Source organism: Hyperolius riggenbachi, chromosome 11 (genome assembly GCF_040937935.1).
Source record: "Hyperolius riggenbachi isolate aHypRig1 chromosome 11, aHypRig1.pri, whole genome shotgun sequence".
NCBI lineage: Eukaryota > Metazoa > Chordata > Amphibia > Anura > Hyperoliidae > Hyperolius > Hyperolius riggenbachi.
This window is the reverse complement of record NC_090656.1, coordinates 42,101,434-42,125,399: the sequence shown is the minus strand read 5'-3', so window position 1 is coordinate 42,125,399 and position 23,966 is coordinate 42,101,434. Positions and strand designations below refer to the sequence as shown.

The 23,966-nt window shown below is 43.2% G+C and overlaps 1 protein-coding gene across 2 annotated transcripts in view; it reads right to left on the bottom strand.

The window, feature by feature from the left end:
- The window catches only part of CPNE2 (copine 2), a 215,659-nt gene that overhangs the window by 45,968 nt on the left and 145,725 nt on the right, over nucleotides 1-23,966 (bottom strand). For both annotated transcript variants that reach the window (XM_068260756.1, XM_068260755.1), the window contains exons 4-10: nucleotides 21,964-22,038; nucleotides 19,852-19,923; nucleotides 19,613-19,696; nucleotides 17,101-17,190; nucleotides 15,635-15,733; nucleotides 10,320-10,406; nucleotides 5,668-5,727 (exon numbers count right to left, since the gene is read on the bottom strand). In XM_068260756.1, coding sequence (XP_068116857.1) covers nucleotides 5,668-5,727; nucleotides 10,320-10,406; nucleotides 15,635-15,733; nucleotides 17,101-17,190; nucleotides 19,613-19,696; nucleotides 19,852-19,923; nucleotides 21,964-22,038 — 567 coding nt within the window. The remainder of the gene's footprint in view (nucleotides 1-5,667; nucleotides 5,728-10,319; nucleotides 10,407-15,634; nucleotides 15,734-17,100; nucleotides 17,191-19,612; nucleotides 19,697-19,851; nucleotides 19,924-21,963; nucleotides 22,039-23,966) is intronic.

The following is a 23,966-nucleotide window of genomic DNA, read 5'->3' as shown; positions in this document are numbered from 1 at the left end:
GGGGATGATAAATGAAGGTGTTTGCTTGTAAGATGTTAGTAGGCAAGTGTTTGCAATATTCAGCCTGGAAACAGAGGGCCTACTTATATTCCAGGAAGAGACCTAGGCTGATTTGTATATTTGTACGTAGCCATTTTCAGGTGTTATCTGTCCTGCTCTCTTCAAGGGTACACTGTAGCTGTGTGTCAGTGGGGCACTACCCCTGGGAACAGTCAGCATGTGATTTATGAAGCAAGAAAGTCCTGGGAAATGAAAAATAGAGATCACTGATACTTTATCATGATTGCACAAGGACACGCTGATATATAGCCAGCCGGAGGCAGTGAAAGGTGTGAGAATGGAGAACAGGAATACAGGTGACATCCCCCTAGCTGAAACCATAGTCTATCATCAGAGATAAGTCACCATATGTGCCTTTATCAATGGCAACACCCCAACCAAAAGCTAAACAAAAGCTGTATCTAGTGCCTAACGACACTACTGCTTTCCATGTGGCCAGGAGGAAATCCAAATCTGGTCCTTGATTGCTGCATTTGGAGAAGGGGGATGCTTGGACAACAATACTCTCCCACACAGAGATAGTCTATACTGCTGAGGTCATACAGCTGTGAAATTGCGTAATACCAGAATTTAAACCTGTGTTCGTTATAATCTGAATCGAATCTAATCTAATCTAAATTATGCAGTGGAGTAAAGAAGCAAAAGGTGGATGTATCTGGCAAACTGTCTAGGGTTTAATGGCGCAACCTCTCTCTCTGGGGTGAAGCTGACTGCTAGCCCCTGCCACACAGTAAACAAACAGGCCAGACATTCTTTTCCTATGATAACATTAAAGTGGACCTGAACAGAAGGAAAACACTGAGAAATGCACCCTGTATGTATTTAGAAAGTTTAGCCTGTCTAATTCCCCCTCATCTGTGACTAATCACAAGTGTAATTTGATCTCTCAGCTGTGTTAGCTGGCTGCCTCTGCAGAGCAGCTAATTTATAAACACAGGATGTTAACCCTATATCTACTTCCATGAAAGCAGGAAGTAGACACACTGCAGATTTATTGCAGGATTTGTAAGCTGTAACAAAGCAATGTTTTCTCTTTAAATTTTGCTGTTGCTTATCTTTTAGAACAGAGAGGAAGTTCTGAGTTCAGGTCCACTTTAAGTGCCGAGCTTAGGGTAGCAGGCATAAAATAACGACCACTGATAACTGCGTACTTCATCTCTGCCTTTGGCCATACACCATGAAATTTTGATTGTACAGATTTGTCAAATCAGTGTAGTATATGGGCCAACTCATTGAAAATATCATATTGATAAGCTCCTACACAACATGATATTGCTAAGATTGAAAAATCAAGATTGTATGGTGTGTGGCAGCTGGCCATACATCATACAATCCTTGTGTTCATTCTTTAAAGCTTACTGAAATAATCTTCAAAGTATTTTAAATCTGTTGGCCCTCACACTATATACATTTGGTAACATTGTACAATCAACATTGTAAGGTGTATTGCCACACTTATTAGGCTCCTTTCACTGTAAGACCAGTCCGCCATAGCACGATGCAATTATATTTCAATGGGAGCTTTCACACTGGTACTTTTGCAGTGCAATAATGTCCAACAGAATGACGCACAGCATGCAGTGCATTATTGGCCGATGCGCGTGGTGCATGCGCAATGTTTATGGACTGTATGCTGCACTGTATGATTTGAATCGCAGTGGAAGGCTGCTATCCTATTGTTCAGGATGTACAACGTATTGTGATATTCTCTGGGAAGTGAAGATGTTTAGCTCATATTGGTAGAGGAGACCAAAGCACAGAAGGGTCACAACCTACCAGCCAGTGAGTCTTTATAGAGTTAAAATAAAACAATACAGCTTTATTGTCAAAACAATGTCTGGACTTGGAGGAGTGGCGTGCAAGGCCCACCCTTCTCCCAATACACACTAGTCCTGGATCCCAAACGAATCTGCCCAATATTGTTGTTGCTAATGTGCAACAATAGTCAAAATCCTGGACCTTTTCCTTCAAATCCATGCCAGAACTCAGGAGAGGTCTGTGCTGTACCCAGAGCAGGGACAAGGTCCTCCAGCACCCAAGGCTGAGACACCAAAGTGCGCCCCTCCATCCCTCCCACCTCAGCTGTCACACACGGATTGCTACTAGACTAAGAGGGCCACAGGGCCCACAACCTCCCCAACACATTAATATATAGTTATCTGGCTTGCAGTCACTGCTATGTATCCGCTTTTCTTATTACTTACTGCTTCATACACAATTAGGAATGACAGCTGAATGAATTGTGCGCCCCCTCCTACACTGCGCCCTGAGGCTGGAGCCTCTCCAGCCTTTGCCTCGGCCCGGCCCTGGATGTACCTCACAGTATATAGTGTGAAAGTAGCCTGAGCAGTTTATGTAGTATGCTGGGTCAGATATGTGTGACTGGAGCCCTCTGTATCACTGTGGAAGGAAACTGTACTCCTGAGGTCACAGCACATCCCTGTTCATAAAACGCCGGCATTCCTGAGTATGTGTACCCTGGTTACTAATTATGTCTTTAATTACCTGGTCAGTTATCTGTAATACATTACAGATTACCCATGCACACAGGAGCTTGTGTCACCAGTAGGAGTCCTGAAAGCCACACATGGTTGAACTCTGTGAGTGATACTGGTGGCAGTAGTATACATGGATGAAAGCAGAAGCTGAACAGATGATGAAGGTAATAATAACAACACTAACATTTGTTTTTTCGCTTTTCTCCTGTTGGACTGAAAGCGCTTGAGAGCTGCAGCCACTAAGGGTGTGCTCAATAGCCCCCCTGAAGTGTTAGGGAGCCTTGCCCAAACACTCCTTACTGAATAAGTACAGCAAAGATTCTAACCTTGGTTTTATTAAAGCACATCTGATCCAATGCAAAGCTCCCTGAGGGAAGCACAGAGGTAAGTTCATGCTGGATCCAAATACCACTGTACATCGTCAGTTACTCTTCCTGCTCTCCCTGGTCCCCATAACCACTCCTTGAAATATACCTGTCTTTTGCCTGAAGCCGAAGTTTTAGACAGGAAGAGGCAGGCTTGCCGCTGCCTTGGGACCAATAAGATCTCCCTTTAGTTCCATACCATCTAATCTACACCTCTCCCCACCCCAAAACTACTTCCTGAGCCATAACACCACTTCTCCTCACTGAAACTACATCCATCTCCATGGGAACCATTTTATGTACCATGTGTCACAACCTTCCCTCCCCAACATGTAGAGAAAAAAAAAAAATTCGAGAGCCCCAATAGTGTATTATTGTTCATAACATAATGGATGAATTGCCAGAAAAAAACAGTGATATACTCACAAGTGTGGGTTGTCACCACAGGCAACCACTATATGCACAAATGGGGAAAATAAACCTGTCCCCACTCAGGCTAAGACGTCGCTCTCTGTAGCCAGGAAAACGGTGATCACACCCATCCACCGGGTAGATAAATAGGTATTTTTGAAAATAGAGGACCCAAAGTAGAATAAAATGTCATTAAGAAAAGCTTAAAAAGGGGGTTACTGGTGGACTTACCTCCCCAGAGAAGACACAACAGTAGTGTATCATAAAGTATAACGTTTATTCTTACTCCAACAATCCCGCGGGTCTCGCGCCCGCTTCCTCAGGGAATATACAACAAGGAGCAACTATGTGGGAAACGTGTAAAGCGCCTCTAAAGTGCCTTTTAAGCTGTTCTTAATGACACTTTATTCTATTTTGGCACCTTTGTATTTCCAAAAAAAGAATTCCCCAACAGAATCCCATCTCTCCCCCTGAAAACATATAACCACAAACCAACAGGAGCTGTGCTCCTCCTCATGGAGAACTCAAACAGACAAGGGCAGATGCTATGGGGCAATTCCTCGGGCAGCATTCTTCCTGCATGTGTACTCACCTTTACAAGATGGGATTTTGAATGATAAATGGGGAAAAAAATCATGAATTTAAGTTTTGAAATCCTACCATTGAAATGCTATAATCCCTGGTAGTGACCAAGAGCACATACTATATATATATATTACATCCCAAAATGCATAATTTAGTAATAAAGTGATTGGCAAGGACACCAGCGTCAGCAGTTATGTAAGGACTTTAAAAGCTGTATCACATGGACAGCGGGATTGTGTTCTGTCTGGGGAACAGCATTACACCATGTTGTCATGTTACAGGGCAGGACTGGGGATCACAATACAGATAGGATCAATATTATGAGTATGTATTATGGAAACTGAATACGGCAGGGCTCCGCTGTTACAACATGGGCCTCTAGAAAATGATGACACAGAGACATTTACTTGTTGGTGACCACAGCTGCCTACATTTGTTGTGAAGTTATAAATAGGAAATGTAATAAAGCTATTTTGAAAGCTGATCTTTCTCCTCTATGACCTAGCTTAGTTTCACCATTACAACAACCCTGTATTTTCAGGCTGATGTTTCATTACTATGATCCCTATGCATGGCCTTGGCTTACCCATTCCATAATACACAGGTAGCTTTACGGTACTGGTAGTGAAGCTATAGTTATAATTCCCGCTCTACTCAAAGCCACACAGTAATAAACTTTTATAGACAATTTCTACACAAAAAAGTTACAGAGAGGGTTATCAGAGTGTGTTTTTCACTTTAATTCTACTTTGCAGAGAGCACTGAGAGAATTAACAGACTGTTATCAGGCCAGAACAAGCCTTATGACTGCTCACCAAAAACAATTGCAAATTAATTTAATCACCCTATTTTTTTGGACCGTAAGACCCACTTTTTCTCCCCCAAAAATAGGGAAAAGTCCCTGAGTCTTATGGTATGAATGCAACATCGCAACGCAAATGTGCAACGCCAACGCACATACCCGATCGCAATGTAAATAGGCACACCCCATCGCAAATCCGCCTATCCCTCCATGTCCCCTTCTGCCCCTTTGTGTCCGCTTCAGTCCCTCCGTGTCTACTTCTGTCCCTCCGCTTCCGCTTCTGTCCCTCCATGTCCTCAGATGTCACAAGCCACATACCTGCATTGGTCTTCTGCCAGGGCGGCATCTGGCAGGCTGCGGTTTGAATAAGCGAACCGAAGGAGATAGGCTCTTGTCAGGACAGCTGCTGATTAGTGCGCAGCCCTGTCAGTCACGGCTGTCATGCTAAATGCGCCATGTCCCTGCACCATGGACGCACCAGGTTAAGTATATTTTTTTCCCCTGATTTGTGTCCTCTAAATCTAGGTACGTCTTATCGTCCAGTGCGTCTTATGGTCCGGAAAATAGGGTATATACTGCGGCCTTTGCATGGAAACGGTATATACTGTTTCCATGCAATGGCCGCTAAGAATGCCATTCTATGACTTGGGGAACTTGCTTTTGTCCACAAATAATGTCATCTTTGTAAAAACAACAACTGTATAGGCAATAAAATAAAGAAACAAGTTATTATTGTGTGTTATGCCAATCTGTAATTTTCATTTAAGCTAGGAGCATTTTACATGGTTTTCTCAGGATCTAAGACTCAATTGATAATATGTTAAATGTTGTAGTCAAGTGTCCCGTCATTCAATTAAATATACTATGCATCACCCACTTGTTTCACAAATGTAACTATCTGTGCATACAATACCATATATACAGCCAAGATAGTCACAGTACTTACTGTAAACATTAATTGGCATCCCCCAAGTATGTAGTCAAGGAATGTATAATCCCTTGTAATCTAAAGAAAGAAAGCAAATATACCATTATAGAAATTGTTATTATAGTAAGATAGTAAAGCATATATGACAACTCAGCTCTTGTTACTCGTCATTAAAAAATAATTTCATTATGAATTAAATAGGAGCATTCTCCCGAGTTACTGTCTGTATGTCTTTGAGTTTTAATACACTTTGTGAAAATAGCAGGAGCAGTAAAAATGCATTTTTCAAAGCTAAGCAAGTTCTCCCTAACATAACCCGGCCATTATATGGATCTTTAGGGCGCCATAATCTTGTCTCAGGCATTAGTTGGAATTCTGATGCAAGAAAGAGTCCAAAGAATATACAGTAAAGTTCTGATTAACTGGAACTCAGGCAAACAGCAGTTTCAACTTATCGGCATGCCTGGCGGGAAGAATTGGAGCATTCCTACCACAGATTGCAGAGTAGTGCACAGCGGAAGTGACTTATGAATCCTCCAGTCATCAGTCTTTTCTCCTGCAGCTCCCAGTGGCTTTGCGGCGTCCTCGTATATCTCCCCCGGCGTGTAACCACACCTGCATCAGATCACCTGACACATCAGAGCTGTGCACAGAGGATGCCACTGGGAGCTGCAGGAGAGAAAAAGACTGGTGCCCAGAGGATTCAAATGTCACTACAGCTGCACACTACTCTGCCTTTATTCAAGACAATACATCCTAGAGAGAAGCGTATGTATGAGTATAGATTCATTTAGAGGGTTAACTAAATTTGTTTAGATTTGTGTAGGGAGAGAGGTAATGTGAAGGCACAGTTAGTATCAGGGCTAAGAATCCAATAGGTCATGATCAAAGGTTAGGATTAGCTACCCGTCTATTGGACAGGTTGTAGTATTTAGGGGTTAAGGTCACTGTTAGGCATAGTTTAAATTGTGAAAGTTAGGATTAAACCATGTCTGCTGGCAGACATGGCATGCACTGTCCTATTAAGAGGGGAAGGGCTTGAGTACTTGATGTCTGTATTCATCGTCGGGATTATGGGGAGGGTGACAGTTACTGCTATTCTCCGGTTTAGCATTAAGTTACATAAACGCTATAGATTACTATGACCTAATGTGATCTTTTCCAATGACTTTAGGTGACAATTCAATCATCAATATAACTGCAACACTGGAGGTGCAACACTGTGGCCTCAATTCACGGAGCATTATTAAACGTTTATCAAACACTTTATCAAACGTTTGATAATTTACCTCATGGGTAAAATCTTATTTTAAATTCACTAAGGTGTTATACATTTATCAAATGTTCTACCGATAAAACGTTCAACAAATATATAACACCTTAGTGAATTCAAAATGAGATTTTACTCATGAGGTAAATTATCAAACGTTTGATAAAGTGTTTGATAAACGTTTGATAATGCTCCGTGAATTGAGGCCTATGTGATGATTGATCTTACAATATTCCTGCTCATCCCCAAAATAAAAAGAAAGTCAATGGATCAGCTATGTTGGGGCAACAGATGTTGGCCACATTTGATCAGAGTGACTGAATCAGCCAGAATATAAGCGGTATGTGTACTGTATGGCCAGCTTTTAGCATAAGGTAAGGGCCCGTAGTGTGGGAGAGAAAGGCTGGATTTCCATTACACACTTGTATTTTCCGTGTGAGAATTGGCATGCAAATTTTCACACAGAACAAAGAAAAATGTGCAAATGTTTTGAGAATTTTCACATGCAGGGAACATATTGCAGAATTTCTCATTCCTTGCTTTGTATGTAAAGTGCATGAAATCTTTTGCATTTCACATGCAGACCAATGCGCAATTTAGACCCATAATGCATACAAATGCAGAAGACTTATTAGCCTTATTTTTTCATGCAGCACATTGGGTACTAAAATTTGCACTACATGGAAACTAGCCCATTGACCATCATTAGCATGTTTTCAATGCATATTTTCATTCCTGAAAAAAAAAAAACACACAGGAAATCATATAAATAGAAACTTAGACTAAAAAATTCTGCAGTCAGGATTATAACCATGGCCATGCTGTCTGCATCCAGATGAACAGTGCTATGATTTGGCGTTCTGGTGTCTTTCCGCAACCTAAAAATATGCTGGCATGTTCTCTGACGGCACCTCTCCCTCCTCAGACAGGATGATGAGTAGTTTGAGCTAAACTATTCCCATGAGTCTGTCTGAGGAGGCACTCATTTATATATAACTGATTCCCTCTCCTGGGCACTTGTAGAGAGAGCTTCTCTACAAGTGTTCTGGAAAAGGAATCAGTTACATATGAGTCAAATATAAACAAAGTTTAGATCACAGCAAGATCCCTAATAGTCACAACAAGCACCTTGGTGTATTTTGTGATGTCTTCCCACCAGGGCCGCTTCTTGTAACAATCGGGCCCCAGGGCAAAATGAACCCAGGGGCTGCTGACCCTCCCTCCCAACTTCTATGCTCTCTGGGTCCCCTGAATAGTCTTCGGCAGTGTAACATCTCACCTGCCCACCAGCACAGATGAGACGCTACTCTGTCAAAGACACCGCTTAGGCCTTGGGGAGCGACAGTTAAGATGGGGAAGAGACACCTTGGGGGCCCCTACAGGCTCTGGGGCAATTGCCCCCTTTGCCTCTATAGTAGCTCTGGTCCTTCCTCCCACATTTAAAATGGCATTTGGCACAATGACATAGACACTACAACCTAGGCCAGCCCCTGCTGTTCCAGCGGGACTCACCTTACAGTATTTACCCTTTGTCTCTATGGGAGTGCCGGTCCTGCCTCCCACATTTATAATGGCATTTGGCACAATGGCACAGACACTACAACCTAGGCCAGCCCCTGCTGTTCCAGCGACACTCACATTACAGGATTAACCCTTTGTCTCTATGGGAGTGCCGGTCCTGCCTCCCACATTTATAATGGCATTTGGCACAATGGCACAGACACTACAACCTAGGCCAGCCCCTGCTGTTCCAGTGACACTCACCTTACAGGATTTACCCTTTACCTCTATGGTAGCGCGGGTCCTGCCTCCCACATTTATAATGGCATTTGGCACAATGGCACAGGCACTACAACCTAGGCCAGCCCCTGCTGTTCCAGCGACACTCACAGGATTTACCCTTTGTCTCTATGGTAGCGTGGGTCCTGCCTCCCACATTTATAATGGCATTTGGTAGAATGGCACAGACACTACAACCTAGGCCAGCCCCTGCTGTTCCAGTGACACTCACCTTACAGGATTTACCCTTTGTCTCTATGATAGCACCGGTCTTGCCTCCCACATTTATAATGGCATTTGGCACAATGGCATAGACACTACAACCTAGGCCAGCCCCTGCTGTTCCAGCGACACTCACCTTACAGGATTAACCCTTTGTCTCTATGGGAGTGCCGGTCCTGCCTCCCACATTTATAATGGCATTTGGCACAATGGCACAGACACTACAACCTAGGCCAGCCCCTGCTGTTCCAGTGACACTCACCTTACAGGATTTACCCTTTGTCTCTATGGTAGCACCGGTCCTGCCTCCCACATTTATAATGGCATTTGGCACAATGGCATAGACACTACAACCTAGGCCAGCCCCTGCTGTTCCAGTGACACTCACCTTACAGGATTTACCCTTTGTCTCTATGGTAGCACCGGTCCTGCCTCCCACATTTATAATGGCATTTGGCAACATTGGCACAGACACTGCAACCTAGGCCAGCCCCTGCTGTTCCAGCGACACTCACCTTACAGGATTTACCCTTTACCTCTATGGTAGTGCCAGTCCTGCCTCCCACATTTATAATGGCATTTGGCACAATGGCACAGACACTACAACCTAGGCCAGCCCCTGCTGTTCCAGCGACACTCACCTTACAGGATTTACCCTTTACCTCTATGGTAGCGTGGGTACTGCCTCCCACATTTATAATGGCATTTGGCACAATGGCACAGACACTACAACCTAGGCCAGCCCCTGCTGTTCCAGTGACACTCACTTTACAGGATTTACCCTTTGTCTCTATGGTAGCGCGGGTCCTGCCTCCCACATTTATAATGGCATTTGGCACAATGGCACAGACACTACAACCTAGGCCAGCCCCTGCTGTTCCAGCGACACTCACCTTACAGGATTTACCCTTTACCTCTATGGTAGCACCGGTCCTGCCTCCCACATTTATAATGGCATTTGGCACAATGGCACAGACACTACAACCTAGGCCAGCCCCTGCTGTTCCAGCGACACTCACTTTACAGGATTTACCCTTTGTCTCTATGGTAGCGCCGGTCCTGCCTCCCACATTTATAATGGCATTTGGCAACATTGGCACAGACACTACAACCTAGGCCAGCCCCTGCTGTTCCAGTGACACTCACTTTACAGGATTTACCCTTTGTCTCTATGGTAGCGCGGGCCCTGCCTCCCACATTTATAATGGCATTTGGCACAATGGCACAGACACTACAACCTACGCAAGCCCCTGCTGTTCCAGTGACACTCACTTTACAGGATTTACCCTTTGTCTCTATGGTAGCGCGGGCCCTGCCTCCCACATTTATAATGGCATTTGGCAACATTGGCACAGACACTACAACCTAGGCCAGCCCCTGCTGTTCCAGCGACACTCACCTTACAGGATTTAATGATGATCATTCCAGAGTTTTTGTAGCTTCTTTTTTTCTTTTGTTTCTTTGGATTAATACATTCAAACTCTACCTGAAATGATGAGAAATATTTTGCCAGTCATGTCGCAGAGAAAATGATCCATACACATACCGAGGAGCCGATAATATTAATGGAGAGCTATGAAAGAGCTATGTATCGCCTTTGTTATACAAGTTATTTTTGCAAATGTATCTTGTGATTTAGTTACGATTTTAGCTTTCTATTAGTTTGGAAATTTTTAACCGGTTGCAAATTAAAATGGAAAGGTGACAAAAGACCTAAACAGCAATGATCTATATCTCTGGCAGTTTCATTATGAAAGTTACATTTCTCATTTATTTATAGAGCTCCACACAAAGAAGTATTTGGTAGGAGGAAAGGCTGTGGAATATGCCTGCACTTAAAGTGGCTCCGAGATGACTATAACAAGTAACTTGTCTATATATCTTATGTACAGTTTAGATAGTTTAACCAGTTCCCATCCTGCATACAGTATAATCACGTCATCTGAAGTGGCTCCTGAAAGCCACATGACGTGAAAATAAGTTACTGCAATTTTATGAGCACAGGGTGCGTGCTAGCACGCACCTGGGCTCATCAACCTCTATAATCCATCCTGCACTAAATAAGGATCCCCTTCCTGGGGTCTGATCCTACCACCCCCCGCCCGATCCCCTGTAGTAAGCCCTCTTCCCCCATGCAGCGATCGGGCAGCAGGCAAATTAGCAGCATGTAAACAACATACCTCACCTCGTTCCAGCGCGATCAGCCTCCCTTCCGTGCATCACCGCTGCCTGTCTCTTAATGCCGAATGGATCGAGTCCCGGCTTGATGACGTCATCAAGCCGGGACTCGATCAGTTCGGCATTAAGACACAGGCAGCGGTGATGCACGGAAGGGAGGCTGATCGCGCTGGAACGAGGTGAGGTATGTTGTTTACATGCTGCTAATTTGCCTGCTGCCTGATCGCTGCATGGGGGAAGAGGGCTTCTGCCTGATCGCTGCATGGGGTAGGGGGGGGGTGTTGTTTGAGTAAGTCCATATAGCTAGGGGCACATCTACCATTAATGGGGGGAGGGGGGCATAGAGACACACCTGGCTATCTATGGGGCATAGAGGCATACCTGGCTAGCTATGGGGGGGGAGCAAAGGGGCACTCCTGGCTATCTATGTGGAGGGGGGGAATAAATCTGCACACCAGGCTGTCCATGGCAGGGTCAAAAGGGCATATCTATGTGTTGATACTGGGGGGGGGAGGAGCTAATAAGGGGCACATCTGGCTATACTGGGGGCAAAAAAGGGCACACATGGCAATCCATGGAGAAGTGTGGGAATAGAGGGGTACATCTGGCTATCTGTTGGGAGGGAAGAAGCAAGGGGCATACCTGGTTATCAATGGGGGTGGGAGGACAAATAGGTGAATCTGGCTAATAAAGGGGCACATCTGGGCCTTTTATATGGGGAGGGGCTAATAAATGGCACATCTGGCTGTTTATACCGGGAGGGGGCGATAAAGAGCAACACTTGGCTATCTATGGGGGAGCAGAGGTAATAAAGTAGCACACCTGGTTATCTATGGGTGGGGGGGTATGGCGGAGGGGAATAAAGGGGCACATCTGGTTAACTACGGGGTGGAAGCTAATAAATACGTTTAGCTTTTTGAATATGTATGCCATGAGGGTAAATTACTGTTATTTTGTCAAATACGGCTTGTAATTACTGATAAAGTATAATGCAAAAAAATGGAAAAAATACACTTTTATTTACAAATAATATATTGTCGCCATACATTGTACTAGGAACATAATTTGAATGTTGAAATAAACAGGACACATGGGCAAATACAATGTGCAGGTTTTATCTATGGTAACACTTTTTATTTTCAAACTGTAAGGTCTGAAAACTGAAAAATAACGACTTTTTTAATTTGTTTTCTCACTATTCCCTTTACAATGCATACAAAATAAATAATTCTTAGCAAAAAGTACCACCTAAAGAAAGCCTAATTGGTGGCCAAAAAAACAAGGTATAGATCATTTATGTGTGATAAGTATTGATAAAGTTATTGACTTATGAATGGGAGGAGTGTGATATATAGAAAACTGCTCAGGATTTTTAGGGGGAAAACACCAGGGACGCGAAGTGGTTAAACAGCAAATCTAGCTACAAACAGCTTTAATATAATATGATTATTTCTTCCTGTGCTACAATGACAGCAGCCATATTGTTTGTAAACATTACACACAGGCAAGCTTATCTGCACCATCAGCACTCAGACTGTGAAAAAAACCTAATCCCCCCTCCTCCCCTCTGCCTCTGAAATCTCTGGCTAGTAATACCTCCCCTCCTACTGCCCAGACTGAGCTCCCATGAGCCCTTGCTACTGCCAAAGCTCTCTGAAAAACTGTGGGCGGGGCTTGTTTAGTTTATAGGGAATTAGAGTATTAAAATAAAAACAAAAAAGTATTTGGCTTGAGGAATGCCCTATAAACAATAGGAAAGGAACACAATTATGCAATGAGTAAAAGTTCATCTCGGATCCACTTTAAAGCATACCTCTGAGCAAAAACCAATATCTTGCAGTAGGCAATTCTAATTCATATAATGCAGAATATACATATACTAGTTTTAGCAATCCAGCAATAAAAGAGTTAAAGTCCCCTCCACTAGGATTATGCTGCGTTTGTAAGTGATTCATACAAGTCAGCTACCAGAACACAGACTTCTACCACTAATCAGGCTGGGAGAGGAGAGGGGGAGTAGCAATGCAAATGAGGAAGAAGGAAGCCACTCCTCTGTGTAATATACAGTACATCTAAAGGAGCTGGCAGAATACACAGAAGCCCAGATTTATGATACAGATAAACTGCCCTGCCTTGTTTATATGCAACCTATTGGCTTTTTAGAGGTGAGGTGCTTTCTCTCTCCCAAATCCATCAAGGCAGAACAGCAGGCTGCAAGGCACAATGCTCATAAGGAAGAATCAGCCATGCACCATGACAGGATGTTCTGTTTTTCTTACTACTTGCTGGAGGTGACCACAAGCGCGCATCACTTCCTGCTTGGCCGAATGCCAGACAGGGAACACCGTGTACTAATGCAGGGTTTCGTGAAGGCCTGTATTTTGGAGGTGCGGTGGGAGTGACGCACCGCAGCAAACCAAACTGCATTCAGTTTTAATGAAGTTTTTAATCAGGATGATACATGGTACAATACTCTACTGCTACAGAGGAATTTCAGCTCTGCTAGTTACTTCTCCCTCTCTCCTACAGCTGTCAGAATGACTCCTGTTAATTACTTTCTTATCTAAACCTAAATGTATGACTGTTTTTGTTTTTTTTATAGTCAGGGGTGTTTATGGTAGCAGTGATCTCCGCTTCAGTTAACTCTTCCCTGACTCATTTTAAGATCTGTCTTTCTGTTGTTATAAGCACTAAATTGTCACTGCTTAAAAGACACCTGAGCTGACACTTTATCTATGCTAGTGTATGTAGTTTAGGATCCTTCTAATTACCTGTTGCAGTAGAGAATTGTATCATGTTGGCCATCAGTGAAAGCAGGATTATATCATTTATTGGCTAAATTAAAAGAAAAAGAAGAAGCTTTCTGCTACTAAGCCTTCTTCTTACTGTATATTGACAAGATGTTGTTTGCTACTTACTTGTTCTCTGTTTTGAATAGGCTTTTCTCCACTGCACTGCCCTTTCACTTGTTTGTGGCTCTGACTGTAGCCAGTGGTACAGAGGACAAAGAAGCAGGGTATGCTCTGTCCACTCGCACTCCCTGTAATTTTGCGCTCCTGACTGGATGTGCACAGCAGCCGAGGCCGGGAGTGTTATGGGTATGCATACTTGACAAGTACTGCTCATACACGAGCATCATTTCTGAAGTATACATGCCCAGTAGAGTATTGGCTATTGGCTGCTGTACACATTCGGGCAGAAGTGTGGAATTACAGGGAGCACGAGTGGACAGAGCATGCACTGCTTCTTTGTTAGAGGAGAAGGGCAGAGCAGCACAATGGAAAGGAGCCCATTCAAACCAGTGATTACTAGTAAGGTTTTCAGACAGAATAATGGGGGAGGGCGGGGTTGGGTTGGTGACACCTGGCCTTGGGTGCTAGAAAGTACAAATCCGGCCCTGGCAAGGTAATTAATAAACTATACACTGAGGAGATGATAGCAACTCCTGTCCAAATCTGTCCTGCAGAGCCCGACAGTTTTTGTATCTAAAACTGATGGGATGATTTTACAGCAGCGAGGCAGAGCTGTGTGAAGAAAAAAATTGTTTCTTGTACTTGTGGTGCCCTAACATAAACCATTAAAAAAGTTGTTTTAAACGGTAGAGTTCCTTTAAGTACAATCACTGCATGTCATTGTGGTGCCTTTTTAATCTACTACAAACAGTGATAGTGCTTTATTTTGGAGCAGAAAGTGTCAAGTTTATGTTAAAGGACATCCAAGTGACATGTGACATAGGGATTGATTCACTAAACCGTGCCATCTCATAGCATGGCCGTGCAAGCGTTTTGTGCACGTTATAAGGCATGCAACGGTTTACGTGCGCAAACGCAATTTTTGCATGCAAAACGCCCTGCTATGAGTTAGCACAGTTTAGTGAATCAGCCCCCTGATGAGATAGACATTTGTATGTACAGTGCCAAGCACACAAATAACTATGTTGCATTCATTTTTCCCTTTCTTGGCCTGAAAGGGTTAAACATGAGGTATACAAGTGACAGTCTCTGCCCGGGTTGTGACTGGGTCAGACTATAGTGTAGCCCTCACTGATAATGAATTACAGCAATAAAACTTTTTCCTGGCAATAAATAGCTTCTGAGAGCAGGAGAAAGATATAAATGGTCAATATATTTATAGAATTTAGCTCTGGCCTACTTCAATGAATGTGTCATTGAGCAGATACAATTAAACAGTAATAACTTAAAAGTATGTTTACATTTAAAATAAAACGGTGGAATGTCTTAAAAAGCCATTTTTAGAAGGAGGAGGATATGTACTATTGTTTATCTCATCAGTATATTTTCACCTTGGATGTCCTTTAAGCAGCAGTGCAAGTTTACAAATGCTGCAAACCGACCCAGACCCTTTAATAAAGTAACATAAAAACATAGATGCACAGTGTTCCATAAAACAGATCCAATTTCACTTTCCATCATCTTAGAGTAGCAGGACAAGGAAAGATGACTGGTTACTACATGACAATGCACTCTGCACACTGCTCTTTCCCATATGGTATGTGTAGAAAGTGGCAGTACTCACAGACATGTTATCCCGAGCCTCACACATTTTCAGTGCTGTCGTCTGTAATTCCCCAATGAAATCATGCCCGCCATCATTGTCATAGTCAAAGCACATGACCTGTGGAAACAACAGTAAATAATAATGCTGCCAGTCATTGAACTTCCAATTTTCAACAATGGCCATGTGAAATATCCTGCGTTTTATCTTCACATTGATTAGCCACACACAATGCTGCTATCATGTGTCACTCTCAATCCAAGCACTAGCTAATCCATGAGATCAATCCACCAATAGTAACCGTTCATTTTATCTACAACTTGGGATATGAAGAGCAATTCTGTACTCTATGCAATATTCCTAAAACTGGTAAAAAAAAGGTCTTTGTGAAATTCATGAGTGATTGTTATGAAATGTATATAAAGAAAGACTCTGCTCTTTCCAAACCTCCTGGCTCAAAGAGTTGTGCTGCGGGTGGTGGGGATGTGCAAGCCCAACACTGGATTCTCCATAAAAGCAACAGAAGTCCCCAACACACCTTCAATGCCAAAACCTTATTAGTTTTATTAAAGTATTTTAAACAGTGGTGATAGACAGGCTATCACCAATGTTTTAAATGCTTCAATACAATTAAGAAGATTTTGGCATTAAAGATGTGTTGCGGACGTACCGCATCTTCCTTACATGGATTATCCCGTGTTATGATATATATATATATCATGTTACAGTATACAAGTTTTTATTACATAGTGAATTTTCTGCACTCCAGTCAGGGATTCTCACAGTTTCTACGCAGGGGCAGCTCCCTCCCCCTCAGACAAGCTGAAATTGAGAGCAAAGACCTGTCTGTGAGGGATAAACAAAGCACACACACAGGGGGCGTGGAGGGGGTGTGCATAACTTCTCCCTATCACAGCAGAGGCAGCACATTCCTGCCTGGGTCGACAAAGCTTGACAAAGAAAAGAAGATTAGATATATTACAGAGACAGTGCAACTAGAAAAGGCTGCAGTAATCCAGACCACATTAGATCAGGTATAGGAACTTATAGGATAGAAGAAATAAGGCTGGAAATTTTGTTACAGAGTCTCTTTAAGAAAATTAAATAAAGAGCTTTGATTTTTTTGATGATACTGGTATAGAATTATCTACTTAGTGCTATAAAAATACATAATTATAATAATAATAACAACTTATCACTACATAACATGTACACTGACTGTCCTGATAATAATATTACAGCTAAGCAACACTGACAAAAAATAATCAACAGCGCTAAAAAATACTAATTTCTTATTACCATATGCACACGAGAGGTTTACTTTATTTATTAGGCATTGTTAAGGCAACCCTCCAATTGCCACCTGTGTGACAAGGATATTATTGGAGTCATACGAATGGACATATCTTGTTCACCAGAACATAGGGCTCCTCCCATATTCAGCCAATGCATATCCCTTTGAGTTATCATAAATTAAGCATGTTAACCTTTATTGGCTTCTCGATGTCTCCATTGCACAAAGACTGTAAGGGCACAGTGAACGGCTTCCACACAGGGTCCAGAGTGTATTTTATGACCTGAAGGGAAAGAATTTGCAGTGATTAAACTGCTGTAAATGATTCACTCTTCGCAGTAAACATTCATTCATCTCTGTGCATGTGTGAGTTATCACTTCTTACAGGAGGCGGGTTCTTTGCCATGAATCTGCCACATGTGGGAAGGTAGTTATTGTATCATTTCCTTTTACTGTAACTATTACATGATTGTGAGAGCATGGTGGTGTCCAGTCGCAGCCAGTCTGCGCAAGAGAAGTTCGTCTGCCGGAGATAAGTAGAGGGCGCACTTCTCTTTCGCAGACTGGCCGCAACTGCCCAAAGTTACAGGACTCAGTACCGGCGATACAGAAGACTGAGGACGGCGGCGTGGGAGCGATACGTGCGCATGGGGCTGGAGGAAGCCCCAGGTTTGTATAAAACTTTTAGTTTAAATTGTCTCTGGTACACTTTAACTACTTTAAGACCGCGCCACGCCCATGGGTGTGGCCGCAGTGGCAGCCCCAGGACCACCTAACACCAATTGGCGTCAAGTCCTGGGGCTGCACTTTGCAGGAGATTGCGCGCGCATCTCCTGCTCGGGGGGGCAGAGCTCCGCCCCCTCTTCAGTCTTAGAGCGGAGATTGCCGCTTAGAAGACTGTTAGACAGCGTAATCGATGTCTATTTACATGTACAGCACTGCGATCGGCAGCAGCGCTGTACTGTGTGACACGGCTGTCCCCTCCATAGGAAGGACAGTGATCGGCTGTCATAGGCTGAAGCCTATGACAGCTGATCACCCTGATTGGCTGGCGGTGGGAGGGAGGGAGCAAAAATTAAAAAAGTGCAATTTTTATTCAAAAACAAAGGAAATAAATATTTATATATAAAAAATAAAGAAATGTGGAGCGATCAGACCCCACCAACAGAGAGCTCTGTTGGTGGGGGGAAATGGGGGGGGGGATTATTCGTGTGCTGTGTTGTGCGGTCCTGCAGCTTGGCCTTAAAGCTGCAGTGGCCAATTAAGGAAAAAACAGGCTGTTCTTTAGGGGGGTTAAACACTGCGGTCCTCAAGTGGTTAAAGTGTACCCGAGGTGGAGTAGTAGACACAAATGGGACACAGAGGCATGTTACCATCTAAAGGACTGTTTTTAGAGACAAAGGGCTTGTCACCAATCCTAGAGTGGAAGGGGCATCCTTAGCAGGAGAGGCAGTCCTGTGTAATGCCCCTTTCCCAACCATCAGACCATCCTACTGGTTCTCCCTTTCTTCCCCACCTTTGGAGCAATGGCAAGAAGGATATCAAGAAGCAGCTTTATCTACTCAGGGACGAACGCTGCTTCCAGTAAGTATATTTATTTTACAGTACCGTTTCACCTCAGGTTCTCTTTAAGATCTTTGCTCAAATCCTATTGCTTGCAACAATATCCTTCTCATGATCAACAAATGAAAATCTTACAAACTGACCACATATTTATCATTGAATTATCTGTGAAATGAATTTACGGTAAGCAGGATAAATTAACTCTTCTGTTTAGAACAAAACAAAATAACGTATGTCCCATCTGTGGTGAAATTGAGGTACCTGTTGCTCCACAAGAGTAGGAAATAGTTTTCAGATAATCAAACCCAACTAGCTTTTGAAGGTACAGTAAGTCAACTTACATCCACAGCGGAGTGGCGTTACAACCATACCCTTTGATTTGCCGGTTTTTCTGGGCATGGTTATGGGCTGTAAGTGATGTACTGCTACCAGCAGTCATGAAATATTCTATAACCTAAATGCTTGATCAAACTAGTGTAACTGGGGCCAAATTAACATTATTGAATACCATCAACCAGCAGTGGTCCAACAGAGTTCAGAACAACTGCATTTCCATCCACTGTAGTATCTGCAGGAGAACCAGGATGGAGCAGCTAATTGTAGCATGACCAAAAATAGGCATGCGCTAAAGCCAGCTACCAATGGTGGGCGCGAATCGGCCACTATTAGTAGCCGCAGTTCCCATAGTGGGTGGCCGGGGGAGGGGGGGTTATTAGTTGTGGGGTGAGTTATTAGTTGGCTGGGGGGGTTATTCGTTGCTGGAGAGGGTTATTAGATGCTCAGAGAGGGGTGTTAGTTGCCGGGGGGGTGGAGCTATTAGTTACCCACAAGGGAAGACTTCTGTGTTAGAGTTGGGAGAGGTTAAATTATGGTGAAATATCAGCAAATATGTGAAATATTGGCAAATAACACAGATATTTCACTATATCAATTAGGCTGTATAATACCGGTAAATTTACTGATACTCCACTACCACTATAGAATGCTCTCTTAACCTTCCCCCCCATTACGGCCATGCCCAAATTAGCATGCTTAAAATGTACGCAGCCAGGATGAGGGAAGAGGCCCTGGAAAGATGCACTGAAATCATTAATACCTTGGAAGGTGGTTTTCACGCATATAACATGTAAAATAAGATTCACCTCTGTCCTGTGAACCAGCATCCATTTCCCATCATCCCCTTGTTTATAGAATTCTAAAAACGGATCCGACTTCCCAAACAGGTCCTGTTGAGATAACAATGTCTATAGGTTACATTATGCATAAACCTGAGGTGAGCTGCTGGTTATCTTCTGATAGTAATGGGATCACAGTAAGAAGTCACAGGACATCCACATATTAATAATCAGCAGCAACATGATAACACAGCAAAATGTGTCACCTTTTTATCCAGCTTCCTGCCGGCCATGGAGAGCGTTATCACTCGGTTGTCGGACAACTCCTGAGCAATTATCTGGCAAAATAATAACCAGAAAATATACATAAAGAAAAGTAACCTGACATTAGATACAAAAAATGACCTTACAAGATAAACATACTTATTAATATATAGAGGGTACAAAATATGTACAATAACTGCATACTGACTAAAATGATCCTATTAGTATATTTACAATAAAATCCTAATTAAGTGCTGTCATGCACTGTCTGCTGTCATGCACTGTCTGCTGCATTGCACTGTCTGCTGCATTACACTGTCTGCTGTCATGCGCTGTCTGCTGTCATGCTGTCATGCGCTGTCTGCTGTCATGCACTGTCTGCTGTCATGCGCTGTTTGCTGTCAAGTGCTGTCTGCTGTCATGCACTGTCTGCTGTCATGCACTGTCTGCTGTCATGTGCTGTCTGCTGTCAAGTGCTGTCTGCTGTAATGCACTGTCTGCTTTCATATGCTGTCTGCTGTCATGTGCTGTCTGCTGTCATTTGCTGTGTCCTGTCATGTGCTGTCTGCTGTCATGCACTGTCTGCTGTCATGCACTGTCTGCTGTCATGCACTGTCTGCTGTCAAGTGCTGTCTGCTGTCAAGTGCTGTCTGCTGTCATGCACTGCCTGCTGTCATATGCTGTCTGCTGTCATGTGCTGTCTGCTGTCATGTGCTGTCTGCTGTCATGCACCGTCTGCTGTCATGTGCTGTCTGCTGTCATTTGCTGTGTCCTGTCATGTGCTGTCTGCTGTCATGTGCTATCATGCCCTGTTTGCTGTCATGTGCTGTCTGCTGTCATTTGCTGTTATGCCCTGCCTGCTGTCATGTGCTGTCATGCACTGTCTACTGTCATTTGCTCTCCTGCACTGTCTGCTGTCATGTGCTGCCTGCTGTCGTTTGCTGTGTCCTGTCATGCACTGTGTGCTGTCATTTGCTGTTATGCCCTGTCTGCTGTCATGTGCTGTCTGCTGTCATTTGCTGTTATGCACTGTCTACTGTCATGTAGTGTCTGCTGTCATGTGCTGTCATCTGCAGTGTTGGGTCCCTGAACTGTTGACCTAGTGATCTCATCCAATTGCTAGGTGTGGAAAACCTTTTTAGAGCAGAAAGGAAATTCTGACTGTGATTCCATTTCAACAGCCAAAGCATGTAATGGGGCTTTTGGCACTGGCCATTTGAGGCTACTTTCACACTACACCCCCTTCCCACCCCCAGCAGTTTGTCGTGAGGGCAAAGTAAGACTATAGAGACTTTCACGCTATTGCTATGGGACAGAAGTTGCAAAATCACCCCAGGCCAGCTGCAAACTCTTCAGTGCGTTGCCGCATGATCTGTGCCTACCACACAGATTGTGCAGCAATGCTAGTCTATGGCAACAAATGTTGACGCAGTAAGTGTAAACTGCTGATTGCAGTATCCGTGCGAATGTGCAGGTAATCCAGCAGGGAGTATGTCACCGAGTGTGTGTGTGTGTGGGGGGGGGGGGGGGGGGCGACGCTACACATTATTGTGAGCGCACTTAGCGGAAGGGTACTAAGGCTCTCCTGCCATAGGACGATCACACTGCTAGATGTGTGAAACTAGCCTGAAGGGTGCTAAGCTCACTGAGAGCCCTTACAACCATCTGTGTGAACTGACCCTAAACAGCTTTGTACCGTAAGCAACATAAGAAGAAATAGAACGTGCTATAATTTATCTCTGCTAATATAATAGACAGAGCAAGCCCATTATTCTGTTCATTACTGGTCAGTGCAGTAACAATACAAGGCTTATTCTGCCTTCCAGAGATAATACCGCTTCTTACATTTAGTACTTTGTTTACAAAGTTGCAGCAATACTGAAACAATCGGTGCACTTGAGCCTTTTCTCATACATAGAGGAACACGCAGCATATTGTTATACTGACGCTCTGTTATCTTGTTGCTAGGCTACTGTTGCCATGATGCATGTCGTTGGCTTTTTACTAGAAACAGAATGATTGCTACCAGTGGAATAATCAAGCGATTATCTCAGTATGAAGTTCAAACAGCTTTTAAAATGACACACGCAGCACAGAAAAAGCAACCTCTTTACCGTTATAGCTCCCTTTCCTGCTGGCTTCCCATTTCCCAAAACCAAGGGTCGTGTTATCTTCTTGCTTGAAACAATCTGAGAAGGGCAAAGGGAACAAAAAAAGAACACAACAATTGCTATTTGCCAGACAGATATTTTAAGCTCTTCCATTGCAACATAAGGTGTCATTGCCATACATGTCACACGCATTACATACACTACCTACGTGTGTGACATTACAAATAAGGTACAGATATGTTGTGTGTAACGGCAGCTATCGGTGTTATCTGAAGCATACATGCCGGGAAGAAATATTAACAAGCCATTTAGTCATGAAAGGAACGCGCAGGGGTATGTATGAATCACACAAAGGATTGTCACATATTTTTCGAGGCGTCCTAACCTGCCAGTCATTTATGTAACATGACTAATGGTACCCACAGATTCGCTTTTATTGTCACACACACACACACAAAAAATAGGATAAAAAAAGAAAAATTCTGCTAATTTTTTCTATCTACATCTTTTAACTGCAAAAAACCCAAAAGATAAAAAAAGTTTTAAGGGAATCCACTTTCATTATAAATAAAGGACACAAAGGGGTTGATGCATTAAAGGATACCCGAGGTGACAAGTGACATGATGAGATAGACATGTGTATGTACAGTGCCAAGCACACAAATAACTATGCTGTGTTCCTTTTTTTCTTTCTCTGCCTGATAGTTAAATATCAGGTATGTAAGTGGCTGACTCAGTTCTGACAGGAAGTGACTACAGTGTGATAAGAAATTCCAACTATAAAACACTTTCCTAGCAGAAAATGGCTTCTGAGAGCAGGAAAGAGATAAAAAGGGTCAATAGTTCGTAGAATTTAGCTCTGGCATACTTCAATGAATGTATCATTGAGCAAAAACAATAAAACAGTTAAAACTTAAAAAGTAGGTTTAAACATTAAATAAAACAGTGGAAAATCTTAAAAAGTCATTTTTAGGAGAAGGAAGATAGATACAATTGTTTATTTCATTCGTTTATTTTCGCTTCTCATGTCCTTTAAAGGCTGGTAACATTGCACAACACACGGCAATGTTACTTATTACGCAGATAGTGTGAGAATGTTACCATAGTAACACACGTAAACAGTGTACATGCATACGGAGGTAGTGTAGCACGCACTACACTACTGCCGTACCGCACAATAACTATTTACGTGCATTGCTATGGTAACGCTCTCTTGCTATCTATCTGCACAATGGGCGTTACTCAGTTCAGTACAGGCCGCGCATTGTGCCACATTACTGGCCTTTTCTGTATCAACCATCATGATTGGTACTGCAAACAAACTATTTTTTGGAATTTAATGATATTAATAATTAGCTTTCTATTTTAAATTGCAGTTGGCTAAAAATTTCCATAAGGGCTCGTTCACACTAGAGGCGATTTGGGACTTTTTCAAGCGCTGACGATTTTTCGAGAGCGCCCTAAAAGCGGCAATACCATGCTTTCCTATGGTGTCGTTCAGATTGGGGCGTTCCGTGCGCTGTCAGTTGACATAAGCGCTGCATGGAGCATTTTCAGGGCGATTCCGCCTCTAAGAAAGGTATAGAAAAAACACAAAACGCTCACAAAATCGCTTAGTGCAGCGGTTGCGTTTGTGTTTTTAAGAATAAATACATTGTATTTATTCTTTTCCGGATCAAGGTGTGAATTAAAAAAAACCTCTGGAAAAGCGCTTTTAACAAAAAACAAAAAAGCCCACCCAAGCACCGGGAACGGAAAAAAAAATGCCTCAAAAAACTGCCAATGTGATCAGACACGCTACCGGAACGCAATGGGAACGAGAAGGAGCCTGACTGAGATATGGAAGCTTTGCTGTCACTGTGCAGGGTTGCAAGGACAAAACAGTGGCACAAACAGTGAGAGCGGTAAGACCGAGGGGCGTGTCTAATTAAAATCTACGCCTTGGCAGGGATAGCAGCACCCCAATAGATTTCAATTACTCAGGTCCGGAAGCGGTTAAGATTTCC